Source organism: Zootoca vivipara, chromosome 11 (genome assembly GCF_963506605.1).
Source record: "Zootoca vivipara chromosome 11, rZooViv1.1, whole genome shotgun sequence".
In the NCBI taxonomy this organism is placed as follows: Eukaryota; Metazoa; Chordata; class Lepidosauria; order Squamata; family Lacertidae; genus Zootoca; species Zootoca vivipara.
In genome coordinates this window covers 12138991-12151424 of record NC_083286.1, presented here as the reverse complement: position 1 = coordinate 12151424, position 12434 = coordinate 12138991, and the positions used below count along the sequence as shown (strand labels likewise).

At 42.6% G+C, this 12434-nt stretch overlaps 1 protein-coding gene across 2 annotated transcripts in view; it reads right to left on the bottom strand.

Annotated features, from left to right (window-relative positions):
* Window positions 1-370: 370 nt before the first annotated feature.
* The window catches only part of SYK (spleen associated tyrosine kinase), a 37549-nt gene continuing 25485 nt past the window's right edge, over window positions 371-12434 (bottom strand). For both annotated transcript variants that reach the window (XM_035099928.2, XM_035099929.2), the window contains 7 exons: window positions 10807-10921; window positions 9596-9767; window positions 7746-7955; window positions 6925-7111; window positions 6276-6416; window positions 5461-5573; window positions 371-4267 (listed from right to left, as the gene is read on the bottom strand). In XM_035099928.2, coding sequence (XP_034955819.2) covers window positions 4195-4267; window positions 5461-5573; window positions 6276-6416; window positions 6925-7111; window positions 7746-7955; window positions 9596-9767; window positions 10807-10921 — 1011 coding nt within the window. In that variant the 3' untranslated portion in view covers window positions 371-4194. The remainder of the gene's footprint in view (window positions 4268-5460; window positions 5574-6275; window positions 6417-6924; window positions 7112-7745; window positions 7956-9595; window positions 9768-10806; window positions 10922-12434) is intronic.

Below are 12434 nucleotides of genomic sequence, written 5' to 3'. Positions count from 1 at the left end.
CCGGCCCACGGGCCTTAGGTTGCCTCCCACTATTCTAGGCAATGCTTAGATTGCCAGGGCAATGGGTGTGTATGCAAGATAAAAAGTTTCACCAAACTCTTCCATACACAACTTCTTTTATTGTTGGTACAATCCTCACTACCGGCGTTTTCACTCCATACATCTCCCTGTTTGTGGTCTTTTCAAAACCCGGAGTTAAGAGAAAGTGTGCGGATTTTGTCAATGCAGTAACTAGGTACTTGGCAGTTCTTAATGTGTATTAATAATAATATTATTAATGATAAGTTAGTAAGAAACTGAAATACAGAAACACACCAAAAGATAAAACCAAACATGTGGAAAAATCCATGTCAGCATTAAATGCTGGTTATTAACAGGCATAGATCTGAATTTGGGACTAGAAAATGGGCTTGCTATTTCTTCTAAGGAATTTTTTGTTTAAGGGGAACCTTTTCCTGGAGAGGCAGTCAGTCAGACAGACAGAGAACAAGTCAATATTGAATAATGGTCAAAATAAGGGTTGGATCGGTTCCCACAAGATGCTCATGATAGGAACTTCCATGTCAGTCCTGGAGGTCTGAGGTAGTCCAAGCTCCTGCATATAGAGCAGGAAGGTGCTGCAAACTATTTCTCACCTTCTTCTCATGCTCGTCTAGATTGGAAAAGATTTGGAGGTGTTTAATAAGAACTGGTTGTTGTTTTTTTGCTGGTATAATTATGTATCCCCAGAGACTTGGAGGCTCAAGATAACGGGCATTGCTATTGACCTTATTCTAATTTTGTATGACATATCCCATCTTACTGTTTTTTTAAATGAAAGTGCAGTCTGTATATACTCCAATAAATAAAACAATGCCAGGACACAAATCTCATGTGCTTTCCTGTTAGGATCCTTTTTGCTCTCTCCCTTTCACCTGTCTAATCTATTTTATGTTGTAGGTATTTACAAAGCACCCTCTTCAAGAAACACATACGGTAGTTATCATGCTCACTTTCAGAGCAGTGAAGACAGTATCATTTTATCATCTGCTCACTAGATGGCACTGGCCTTAGCTTGCATTAGGATGAAGTCAGGAGTTTCCTCCTGCTGTTTTGCTTTTCTTTAAGACTATGCACGGTACATATTACTGGTTTAAAATGCAATGAAGTCATTCCGCCCCCCTCTGTGTTTCAAGGTGCATTTGCTCCTTTCTGTACACATCAGTAGGCTTTGATGTGTTTCCACCTCGCCCGCAGTGTGTCCACACCAGGGGGCAGAGAGCAGGCAGGGATTCAAACTGTCTGGTTAGTTTCCTACTATAGTCATTGTCAGATTAGTGCTGGGTTGGGGAAAACCACATCAAACCACAACATTTCCAGAAAACTACAATAGCTCTGCATCCCAAGTAACATTACGTGTAAAGGTAAAGGTAAAGGGGACCCCTGGCCGTTAGGTCCAGTCATGACCGACTCTGGGGTTGTGGCGCTCATCTCGCTTTATTGGCCAAGGGAGCCGGCGTACAGCTTCTGGGTCATGTGGCCAGCATGACTAAGCCGCTTCTGGCGAACCAGAGCAGCCCACGGAAACACCGTTTACCTTCCCGCCGGAGCGGTACCTATTTATCTACTTGCACTTTGACGTGCTTTCAAACTGCTAGGTTGGCAGGAGCAGGGACCAAGCAACGGGAGCTCACCCCGTCACGGGGATTCGAACTGCTGACTTTCTGGTTTAACCCACAGCGCCATTGCATGTACACAGATTCAAAAACCACTAGTGGGAGAGAGGGCAAAGGTTTTATTTAGCTTTCTGAGTGGTGTGTCTCCTAGCCTTCTATAAAATTTCTCAAACGCTATGAGTAACTTAAAAGGACTAATGGCATACAAAATGTAAGGACATTCCATACCTTATAGGAATAATACAACCACATCTCTAGATAGATTCACCGCCAGTTTGAAACTGCCGTCAGCACCCCGCTAAATGGACCAATGGTGTCACTTGGGCTTGTCCTGTGCCTATAAGGCACAGGTCTGAGCTGTTTTGCCCTTGTCCTTCCGCTTTCCCTGGAAAACCTGCTCTTTAGTACTAAATCGGAACAAAGGGCAATCCACGGGAAATCTGAAAGCAGCGGGGTAAATGGAAGTGTGAATGAGCCCTTCGCTTCAGGCAGCTACCGAGGTTCCCAGTTCTATCTTCAGCTTCTTCGTTTACAGCAAGCATTGCCTGCACCCTCTCAAGCAGATCTTTGCAGTTACAAAAGCTTAGAAATATTATAACATAAACTGAAATGTGAAGGCAGCTGAATTTTGCACCCAATACGACAGCCTGAGCGTATCAGCATTCCCACAGAACCACAATAGATATAGATCAGGCAAAGGCAAACTCATCCCTCCAGATGTTTTCGGACTACAATTCCCACCATCCCTGACCACTGGTCCTGTTAGCTAGGGATGATGGAAGTAGTGCTCCCAAAACATCTGGAGGGCCGAGTTTGCCTATGCCCGATATAGATGTCCCTGGGCAAATGAAAGTGACATTTCCTGATGACTGGACTTCCTGTTACCTTGCCTACACTCCCCAATCTAGATCACTTACAAACTTCTATGAACCACAGCAGGGCTTGTATGAACCACAAAATTCATACAAGGAAGGGCTATCACCACAGTCCTAATGCAACTCCCACCACCATCCGTGGAATTTCTTGTGATATAAATTGGCACTGAACAATGGCATTGAGAAACCAGACCAAGGAAAACAAACAGCCAGAAAAAATTGAATAAACAGATGTTTGTTTTTCAAAATCAAAATGTAGACCATATGAAATAATATAAGAGAAGCATTTTCTGTACATAAATAGGCAATGAAAATAGAAGTTCATTTTTTAAAAAAACTGTTTAAAAAAAGGCATTTTGCATTCATAGGACCTAGTGCCAAGATTTCTGAATCTGATTGTTTGGCATTAGTTTACATTCTGCAGCATTGCTTGATTACAAAGAGATATTCCAATTTTTATGTCATGATCCTATTTGTTGCATTTGAGGTGCTGAAAAGACTCAACTGTTGTACCATTCCTCATAGGGGAGTTCCTGCAGTTCCATGATCATTCAGGGTGCTAGGGAAAGGAAATTCAGGGGTGCGCCTTCCACCAGCCAGCTTCTTGCAGCAATAATGCAGGCTATGAGGGCTTATTCAAAATGTTACAAACTATGCATGGGGACCAATGAAAGGATTCCTGCATAGTGGGTGCTAAATCTGAAGGCTCTTGTGCATTCCTCTCCATGCCAGTGCTCACCTGGATATGCTGAGAGGTAGCAAAAGTCTTTCAAAAGGAGATGCCCATCAACTCCTGTGCCTTCCCATGGAAGTACTTTTCAGCAGCCTACAAGATGGGACAGTCACACTGGATTGGTGGCTGCAGCCTACAGATACTGGGTAAGATTAGTTGCATTGCTGGTGGCTAGTTCGTGTGTTTTATTCATTTCGTTACTGTGAAAATTATAGTTCAATTTTTAAAATGTATACTCAGAAGTCAATCAACAAGAACCACTACTCAAGTAAATGTCCTTAGGTATTGCAGCCTTACGTTATATAGATCAAGAAAGAGGGTGTGGTTAGGGTGCTGTTGTGGAACATAGCCTACAGAATAATTAGATTTCTGTGTTCGATAGGACTTAACAGTGAGGAAGAAGTACTACGGTAGCAGAGGCCAAAGCAAAGCTCTTGTTTAGCACATGAACAACACACTACTTCTGTATTTTGCATTGGCAAACACAGTTTAAGGCCGAAATCGGCTACTTGAAGCAGGCTCAGGACTCAGTTCCGGTCCAAAATCAATCCCTGTGTTGACTGTCCCAAGGAAAGGTTATGAAAGTGGCAGTATCAATATTCCTTATTTACTAGGAACAAATAAGGCACTGCATCTCTCTTAATAGCATTACGGGTATTCTACTGAGAGCAGGAAAAGTGCCTGGGGGCTGTCTGCTCGGTTCTCCAGCGTTCATGCCAGTCTAACAGCATCAATAGGTTAAAAGCATAATTAATATCCAAAGAACAAATGCAACCCCACTTGGAAAATGATTCCTGCAGAAATGCTCTGAAAAGCTGCAAAGACATTTGTACAGCAAAACTCCTTTCACCAGAGAGTATCTTCATTCTTCATATTTGCCTCCTGCATGGTGTCTCCATTTGCAACCATCGATATTCAGTACACAGTGCTCTTATTGTGCAATGTCATAGTAGAAATTGCGCAGCCTGAACTCCACTGCAGAAAATCCTGGCCGATCATCGACGCTGTAAAAGAAAGACATTTTATTTTGTTATAGGCGCGCACACATCCTTTGCTCTCTCCTCATTTAAGTCCAAATGGGCCATTTCCAGCCATCATTATCTCAAGAGCAAAAATGGACCACATGTGCAGGTAATGCCACAAAATTTTGCTCCCCAGCAGTGTCAAGAAGGTCCTGAGAGGCACTAGGTGGAGGTTTGTGAGGGCAATACAGACATTTAGCCCCTAGTTCCGACTCAGCACCAAACAGCAAGCTGCCTTACACCAGTGACCAGATGAAGCAAGGGAATAATGGCCATGAGAGGAAATGCAGGGATAGTTGAAGTAAAACTGCAATTCCTGGCTGCAATGTGAATACAGAGTCTATCCCCCCCCCCAAAAAAGGGGGGTGGGAGCTCTCAAGGAGAACCTGTGAGGGTGGGAGGAATAAGCTGCTTATTGACCCTTCCTTGAAGACCACAAGCAGAACTGGATCAGCAGCCAATAATGCTCCTTTGCCTTATACAACTTATCTCAGAGATATAGATGTTTCACAGAAAAAGTACTTAAAGGGGCCCCTAGAACACCACCCCCTGGGATTAGTTTGTTCTGGGTTCCCATGTGATCAAGAACATTTGCTAAGTGATAATCAACTAAGCACCCTACTGAAATAATTTAGGGCACCCTCATCACTGAAGGGTCTTCTGTTTGTGAGATGTGCCGAGAACATCACTGTACTTTTGAGGTTTTTTAAAATATATATATATAAAACACCCCTATGTTTAGATGTATATTTCTAAGCATGTTTAGATGTATATTTTTAATCAATTTTCTAATGTTGCACAGCTGTTGTAGCTCAGTGTTCTGCTCAACAAGCTTTTGTCAGTCCGTTTCTGGAAAATGCTGTACCAGAAACAATCAGCTGGTATGTAGCTGAGCACAGCGGCTATAAAAAGTTATGCAGCATCTCGCCTAAAAGCTATATTGCAATTTGGCTTGCAGGGCATTACTTCTCATTTTCATTACTGTATTAAGTAGCGCAACCATTATTGTTAATTCACATTTTACTCCTTTGGCTTGAAATGTTCCTTGAAGGGCAGTTTGGATCTCCCCCCCCCCATGGTTTAAAATGCAGAAAAAGCGAAGACAGAGTGGGGAGTGAAAAGCAAAAGAAATCCAATATTTTTATCAGAAGAAACACAAATATGATGATGCTCACTCATATGTCCAGCATAATTTCATTAACTCATAGACCTCAGGTGGGCAGTTTTCTGGACATTCCATTCGCTCTCCTCTTTCAATCATCTGAGCAACCTCCCCACCTTTCATGCCCTGCAACAGAATGAGAAAGGATTTACTTTTTTTGTCAAACTCAATTATTTAGGGACAACTGCTACTCTGCAACAACATGGAGTGCTCCTCTTCTTGGTTCCAGCATCTTTATTCTGCTCGTGCCCACACAACCCAGATCTGCTTCCTATCCTACCCCCCACAAGTCCATCAGCACTCTGTGCCCACTGAGCATCCTGAATCCGCATTTTGGGATTTAAGTTGGGTAGGCATATTTGTGCTGAATCCCACCTATACTGAATTCTGCACTGAAGTCTAGGGCAGCTTTCTCTTCTATCCCTGGGGACATTTAAAAATAGATGGTTAGTGGGAACCAGGAAAAGACCGATCCAGACAATGAGATATTTCTTTTTACATTTAGATATAGCTACATATATGTCTCTGTCCTCCTGTTCCAGCCACTCCATTCACCCTTCCCCTCAGTTATCCCTTTATTTCTCCTCTCAGTCTATCGCTAGTCCATGTCACTGAGTTATTATAGGGCTGTTGGGGGTATTCCACCCCCATTTTGTTTCTACAATTTTTTTATACTTGAGCATGCATCAGCATGACTCTGAGTCTGCTAGTAGTAACATCTTGTGTTCCAGTGGTATGGTTTTGGCTACATAAGCACAAGCACAGAAGGACCTGAATCTGTATTAAAATACGGATGTTTAATGAAGGAAAGCAACATCTAAAATGTACCTTGTATGGCTTTTGCCCATAGGAAAAAGCCTCCCACATTAAAACACCAAAACTCCAAACATCGCTCTTGCTTGAAAATTTGAAGAAGTTCATGCATTCTGGAGCATACCACTTGACTGGCCATTTCCCATAATGTTCTGCCTACAGTGGTGCCACACATAAAAGAGAATATTAGACATATGACACATCATACAGCAACAAGAGGAAGCAATTATGGTTTTGCACAGTTTCTGAAGTCCACCCTCTTCTGACACCATCAGAGGGGGAAGGTTAGTCCTTCCCAGTATTGCATCATGTTGTGAGCCAACGATGTCATCAGTGTGTGTGTATGTGTACACTGGTGTGTGGGCAACCTGCTAGAATCTACTGAGCACATATAATATAGCTGTACCTGCAGCCCCCAGGCCCCTGCCTTGCTCAGCTCCCAGCAGTGATGGCTTGCATGTTGTAAATAAAAGTAGTTTCGAGAGTGGGTGTAGCAAGGGAAAGATTCTTTGCAGAGGCATGCCTGCTGCCCTGATCATGTTTTGTGTTGAAGGACAGCTAATAAATTTTAAACTACAATGGTGGTGCATGCACACCACAGGAAGCCACAGTGACATCATGAGAAGAAATCTCAGTCGAGACAAGTTACAGGGTGAAATAGTACCTTGTAATAATCATTAGAACCAAGGGCTTTGGAAAGTCCAAAGTCACTGATTTTGGCATAATGTTGTGTAACCAGCAGTACATTTCTCGCAGCTAAATCTCTGTGCACAAAGTTGTTTTCTTCCAAATATTTCATCCCCATGGAAACTTGATGAACCAGCTCAATGATATTCTTTTCTTTGACATCTCTGAAAAATCAGAACTAGTTTACTACTTTAGCAATTTATGGTAAATTTCCGTTCCGCGTTATTCCGTTCCACTTATATTTTGGTAATTAACTAGTTGTTACTGGATTTTGCTTGTGTGGAATCCAATGTTACACAGGTGGGCCTGCTCTTCCTTTCCTGTCCCTTAAAGCCCCGCCCCCTCCATGAGCTAAAAATCTGTTTCCAAGGGTTAGCAGACTATCCAGAAAATATTTTGAGGGCATGTGTCCTTTTGCTTCCAGTCAGCATCAGGCCCTTTGCTTTCATGTGAGGGAAATGTGGAGGGGAAACAAATATCTCATAACTAACTAAATACTTATGTTACCAATCCATTATGTGCCTACACTTTTCAAGAACGAAGGGGTCCCACCTCAAAAAGATCCATACTTGAGAACAAACAGTAATGGTCCACTCAACTCTTTTAGAGCGTATCTTCACCTTTTGACTGAATTTCACAAATATGGTGGGAAAGTAGAAGTTCTTTTTTTACAAACTAGTAGTAAATGTGCTCTTGGAGAAAATAAAGCTTTGGAAAACTACTCAGCTAGTGATTAGTCCATCAGTTTTGCCTATTATCACACAATAAATCAATAAATAATACGGACAGCCAATTTACCTGTGTTTTATCAGATATTTATTCAAGGGGCCAAGTTCAGCCATTTCCATTACCAACATCCAGGACTCGGCCTCACATATGCCTATCATTCGGACAATATATGGGTTATCCAGTTGTTGCATAACATTTGCTTCTCTCAGCAGTTCATCTTTTAAGGAGGGGTCGTTGCTTTCGTTCTTGAGAATTTTCACAGCCACTGTCTTCTTTCCCCTGAAAAGAAATCACCAGGAAGCCTACATTATATGCAGTGCTCCAAGTATTCTTGTCTGTTTCCCATGTGCTCAATCTGTCCAGTTTTCTACTTCCAAATGCGGCTGCACGCAACACCTCAGAGGAGGAACAGGCAACATTGCATAATTCATGCACTATAAGTCCTTCTAAAGCAAAAGCTATGAAGCAAAATATACGGGCACAAATATGGATGAAGGTTAATTGATTTCTTTCACACTGGTGGGAAAAAGGGAACATTCTTGAGGGTGGATCGTTGGTGGTGGTATAAGCACTTAAATGGATATATTCTGGTCAAAGGCACAAGTTCTTATTGCTCAAAGAAGAAAAGGAAAGCTTTGCTGTTTGGTGCTTATGTATCAAAACAGGTCAAAGACCCAGAGTTATGAAAACATACTGTATTGTATTCAGGAAGCGCATTTAAAAGGGAACAAACACAACATGCATAGGACAATGAGCAACGCACACACGACGGAACACTGTTCGTTAGTCTGTTTCAACAAGTGAATCTTTTGGAAACACGTCCCAATGGCGTTAGGAGACAGCAAGGTTCTTGTGCCTTTCACAGCTGTGTGGCAGGCAGAAATTCAGCAAGTGAAGTCTTTTTTTAGTATGGTAATACAATTATGGGGAAAGCTCCACTAGTTCACATAAGATGCCGATCAGACATTTTATTAATTGTGTGCGGCCTGGTTTACTCTTCGTCCATCCACCTTACCCCAAACAGAGGATAAAATTTGCACATGGTACAAAATGTATGCAAATGTGTGCCTTCTTTTGTCACTGGGGCAGAGAATCTATGCAAACTAACTTCTGATTTTCTTTAGAGGAAACAACGATGGTGGTGTCAGTACACACACCTTTGGGATGCCAACCTGGAGCTCCCCCGACCCGGCAGCCACACCCCACCCCATCCTGGACACCTGTACTACTGGTACAGGTAAAGGTAAAAGGTCAAGGACCCCTGGACAGTTAAGTCCGGTCAAATGGTGACTATGAGGTTGCAGCGCTGATCTCGTTTCAGGCCGAGGGAGCTGGCGTTTGTCCATAGACAGCTTTCCGGGTCATGTGGCCACCATGACTAAACCGCTTCTGGTGCAAAGGGACACCGTGACGGAAACCAGAGCGCATGAAAACACCGTTTACCTTCCCGTCACGGCGGTACCTATTTATCTACTTGCACTGGCGTGTTTTCAAACTGCTAGGTGGGCAGGAGCTGGGACAGAGCAACAGGAGCTCACCCCCTCACAGGATTTCGAATTGCTAACCTTCTGATTGGCAAGCCCAGGAGGCTCAGTGGTTTAGACCACAGCGCCACCCGTGTCCTGAATAAACAAGCACACAATCACTGATAGGTCCAACCGCCAAAGCAATGAAGATGATGCCTCCTCAGCTGTTGCCATTGGCTCAGTGGTTTAGACCACAATGCCACCTGCATCCCTCTACTGATATAAGAAGGCAGGGCAGGTCCTTCTCTATCTCTCATGTGATTCTATTGATTGAGGCAAAGGAAGTCTGGTCCAGGGCTTAAGAACAGCAATATCATCAAAGGAATATGACAAAGAAAATAATATAATAGTCAAGAGGGAAGGATGGTAAGAAGACAGCATTTCAAAACTTACTTTTTCATTTCATAGGTGCCTTTTTTCACAGTGCCAAAATTACCAGAACCGAGTTCGTGGTCTTCCAGGATCAGCAGATTTCGGTCCAGGGTGACGTTTTTAGCTTTTACCTCTTCTGGGTCTGCATATGGACTCTCGTAGACCTCTGTGTCCATGGGCAACCTCTGATCACCTGGGCATTGAACAGGCGAAATGGTTTAGCTGTTTCTGGCACACAAATGTTTCTGAGCTCCCTGCCTGTCAAATGTTAGAACTCTGCCTGCTTTCTCATCCATTTCTCCTCCTATGTGGCGCGATAGGCTATCAACAATCCCTACTGCTATTTGGCAAGGCTCTTCCATTTCCAGACTTCTCTCATTGATATCCAGTTTTGCAGCAAAGACTTTTATGTCAAGTCCTCCTCCCAGACTCACTCTAGCTGCACTTCCATCGCTAACTCCCACCATATCCCACCTGCAGTTCCCATTTGTCAGCTCTTCTCTCCAATCTCCCCCTGCTGTGCTGCTTAACAGGCACCTGCTTGGCTTTCATCTGAATAATGGTTTTCCTAAAATTTCACACTGGCATCAAGGGGTTTTGTACTTTTCTCAACAGAAGGGATTCTGAAAAGGAGCTGGGTTTCACTCAAAAGGTGTGTACCTTTTCAAGGAGCATACTCCCACATACCCTTGCTAAACATAGCTAAATTGGACAGTTTAGAAGAGAAAAGAAATGCCTTTCCATGTGTATCAGCCCTCAACAGTTACAAGGGCTGTACCAAATTAAAACAGGACATTTATCAGTTTTTCTTTGAATTACCCGGTGAACTGCATGAATTTCTAGTCGCCATTATTTCTCTCCAGCAATATCAGCATCCAAAAGTAGCGGTGCTTAGAATCACCTTACAAATCTTACAATTTCTTTTTGAAAACCTCATGGAGATCCTTTTGATCAAGTCGTTTATGAATTTTCTAAGTCAGTAAGTAAGTATAAGCTGGAAAGATGTAGATTGGTGACAAATATACTTGTTCTAAATAGGTAAAGCGTTTCCAGGATTATTTTCTTTCTTTCAAAAAAGGGTTTCTGCATTATGAATGGTCACAATTATCAGGGTTCTATCATTCTCCATGTTTAGTGCCTCAAATATTCTACAGAAAAGTCTGTCCAGTGAAAAATAAGAAGTAAACTTGGGGAACAACTATTATCAAAAGAGAAATGATTTCATTGCCTACCTTGCTTTACACGTGGTGGCCCATAAGGGTTATCTGGGAAAGCGCCAGATGGTAATGATGTCGTTGACGTTGTAAAAAGTAATCCAGAATCATCATTCCGGACAGGTAAAGGTGGCTGTGGCACACAAGCAGATCTTTCCATTAGTACATTTTGGGGGGTATTAAAGAGAGCATGATAAGAAAAATTAAGCAATGAAAGATGCAGGCAATGAAAGCATGAGTAAAGAAAGCGAGCAAAGCTTACCTAAATCTTCAGATTGTTTCTTGCATATCTGTGTCAGCAAGGTAAGAGACATACTGCTAAAGCAGAAAAGGATTCTGGCAAGTATTTTGGAGCAGTTCCTGATGAGGGAATTAACTAATGCAGGCATAGGCAAACTCGGCCCTCCAGATGTTTTGGGACTACAACTCCCATCATCCCTGACCACTGGTCCTGTTAGCTAGGGAAGATGGGAGTTGTAGTCCCAAAACATCTGGAGGGCCGCAGTTTGGGGATGCCTGAACTAATGGCTTTGTGTTCAAATGAGAATTCAATAGCAAATAAAGTTGGTATTTTTCCAAAAACAAAAAACCCCCACATCTGCTTAATCTGGAGCTGCTCAGTCTTATTCTTCCAATCAGTACTATGCTTTTCATGGATTCCCTCTGATGGCATATGCATCATATAAACAGGTCTCCCGCAAACTCTGAATCGGTAAGCTTGAGAGTGAGCCCAGGTTGACACATTTGCCAACATTTGAAATGAAAGTGGCAGACATAGGTTCACCCTACATACCATTTCCACACTCTCTGGACGTTCACTATTGTGCTGAGAAATCACTCATCTATGTCTCTGGCCCTTTTCGGCATAAGTCAGCAAAAGGACAATACTAAAAAACTGAAACGCACCTTACATTTTATTCTGTATGCAACTAGTGCTGACAGTCGGCAGGCACTCAGGTGAAACAGGCAAAATTCCCAGAGTTCTGGTGTCACCTGTACTTGTGTTTGCCTAGTTTTCTCCAGTTAAAAATCAATGCAATCTTGAGCCAGTAATACCTGTGGGGAGATTGTGCACAGTACACTTTGCCAACCTGGTGCCCCCCAGGCGTTTTGGACCACAACTGTCATCAGCCCAGCCAGCGTGGCTGTCCTGCCTGGGGCTGAGGAGAACTGTAGTCCAAAACATCTAGAAGTTACCAGGTTGCCAAAGGCTGGTATATAGGGAAAAATGCATTTGGGACCCAGCACGTCTATGTTTAAAAGCAACATATAATCCTTGGTCTTTCTGCTGTTGTTGAGCTGATCTTTTAAATATTTGCTCTGTAAATTTTGATGGGATTGCAGCGGAATGAGTCCAGGACTTGTGTCCTGAAAAGAATTTTGGTGTTGTCTATCAGACTTACTCTTGTTTAGACTCCTGCATCTCTACCAATCAGTAACACTATTAAAGATGCACTATTAAAGAAGAAAAAATGTAGTGTTTAAGATAAGACTGATTAAAAGGGAAGTCAAGTCATCAGACAAATCAACTCTATTCTCTCCGCAAAGCAAGCAATTGTATCCTAAACATTTTTACTCAGAAGTAAGTCTCTAAACACTATAGTACAAGTGCACATCTTCTGGAATAACTATAAATAGTGCATGGG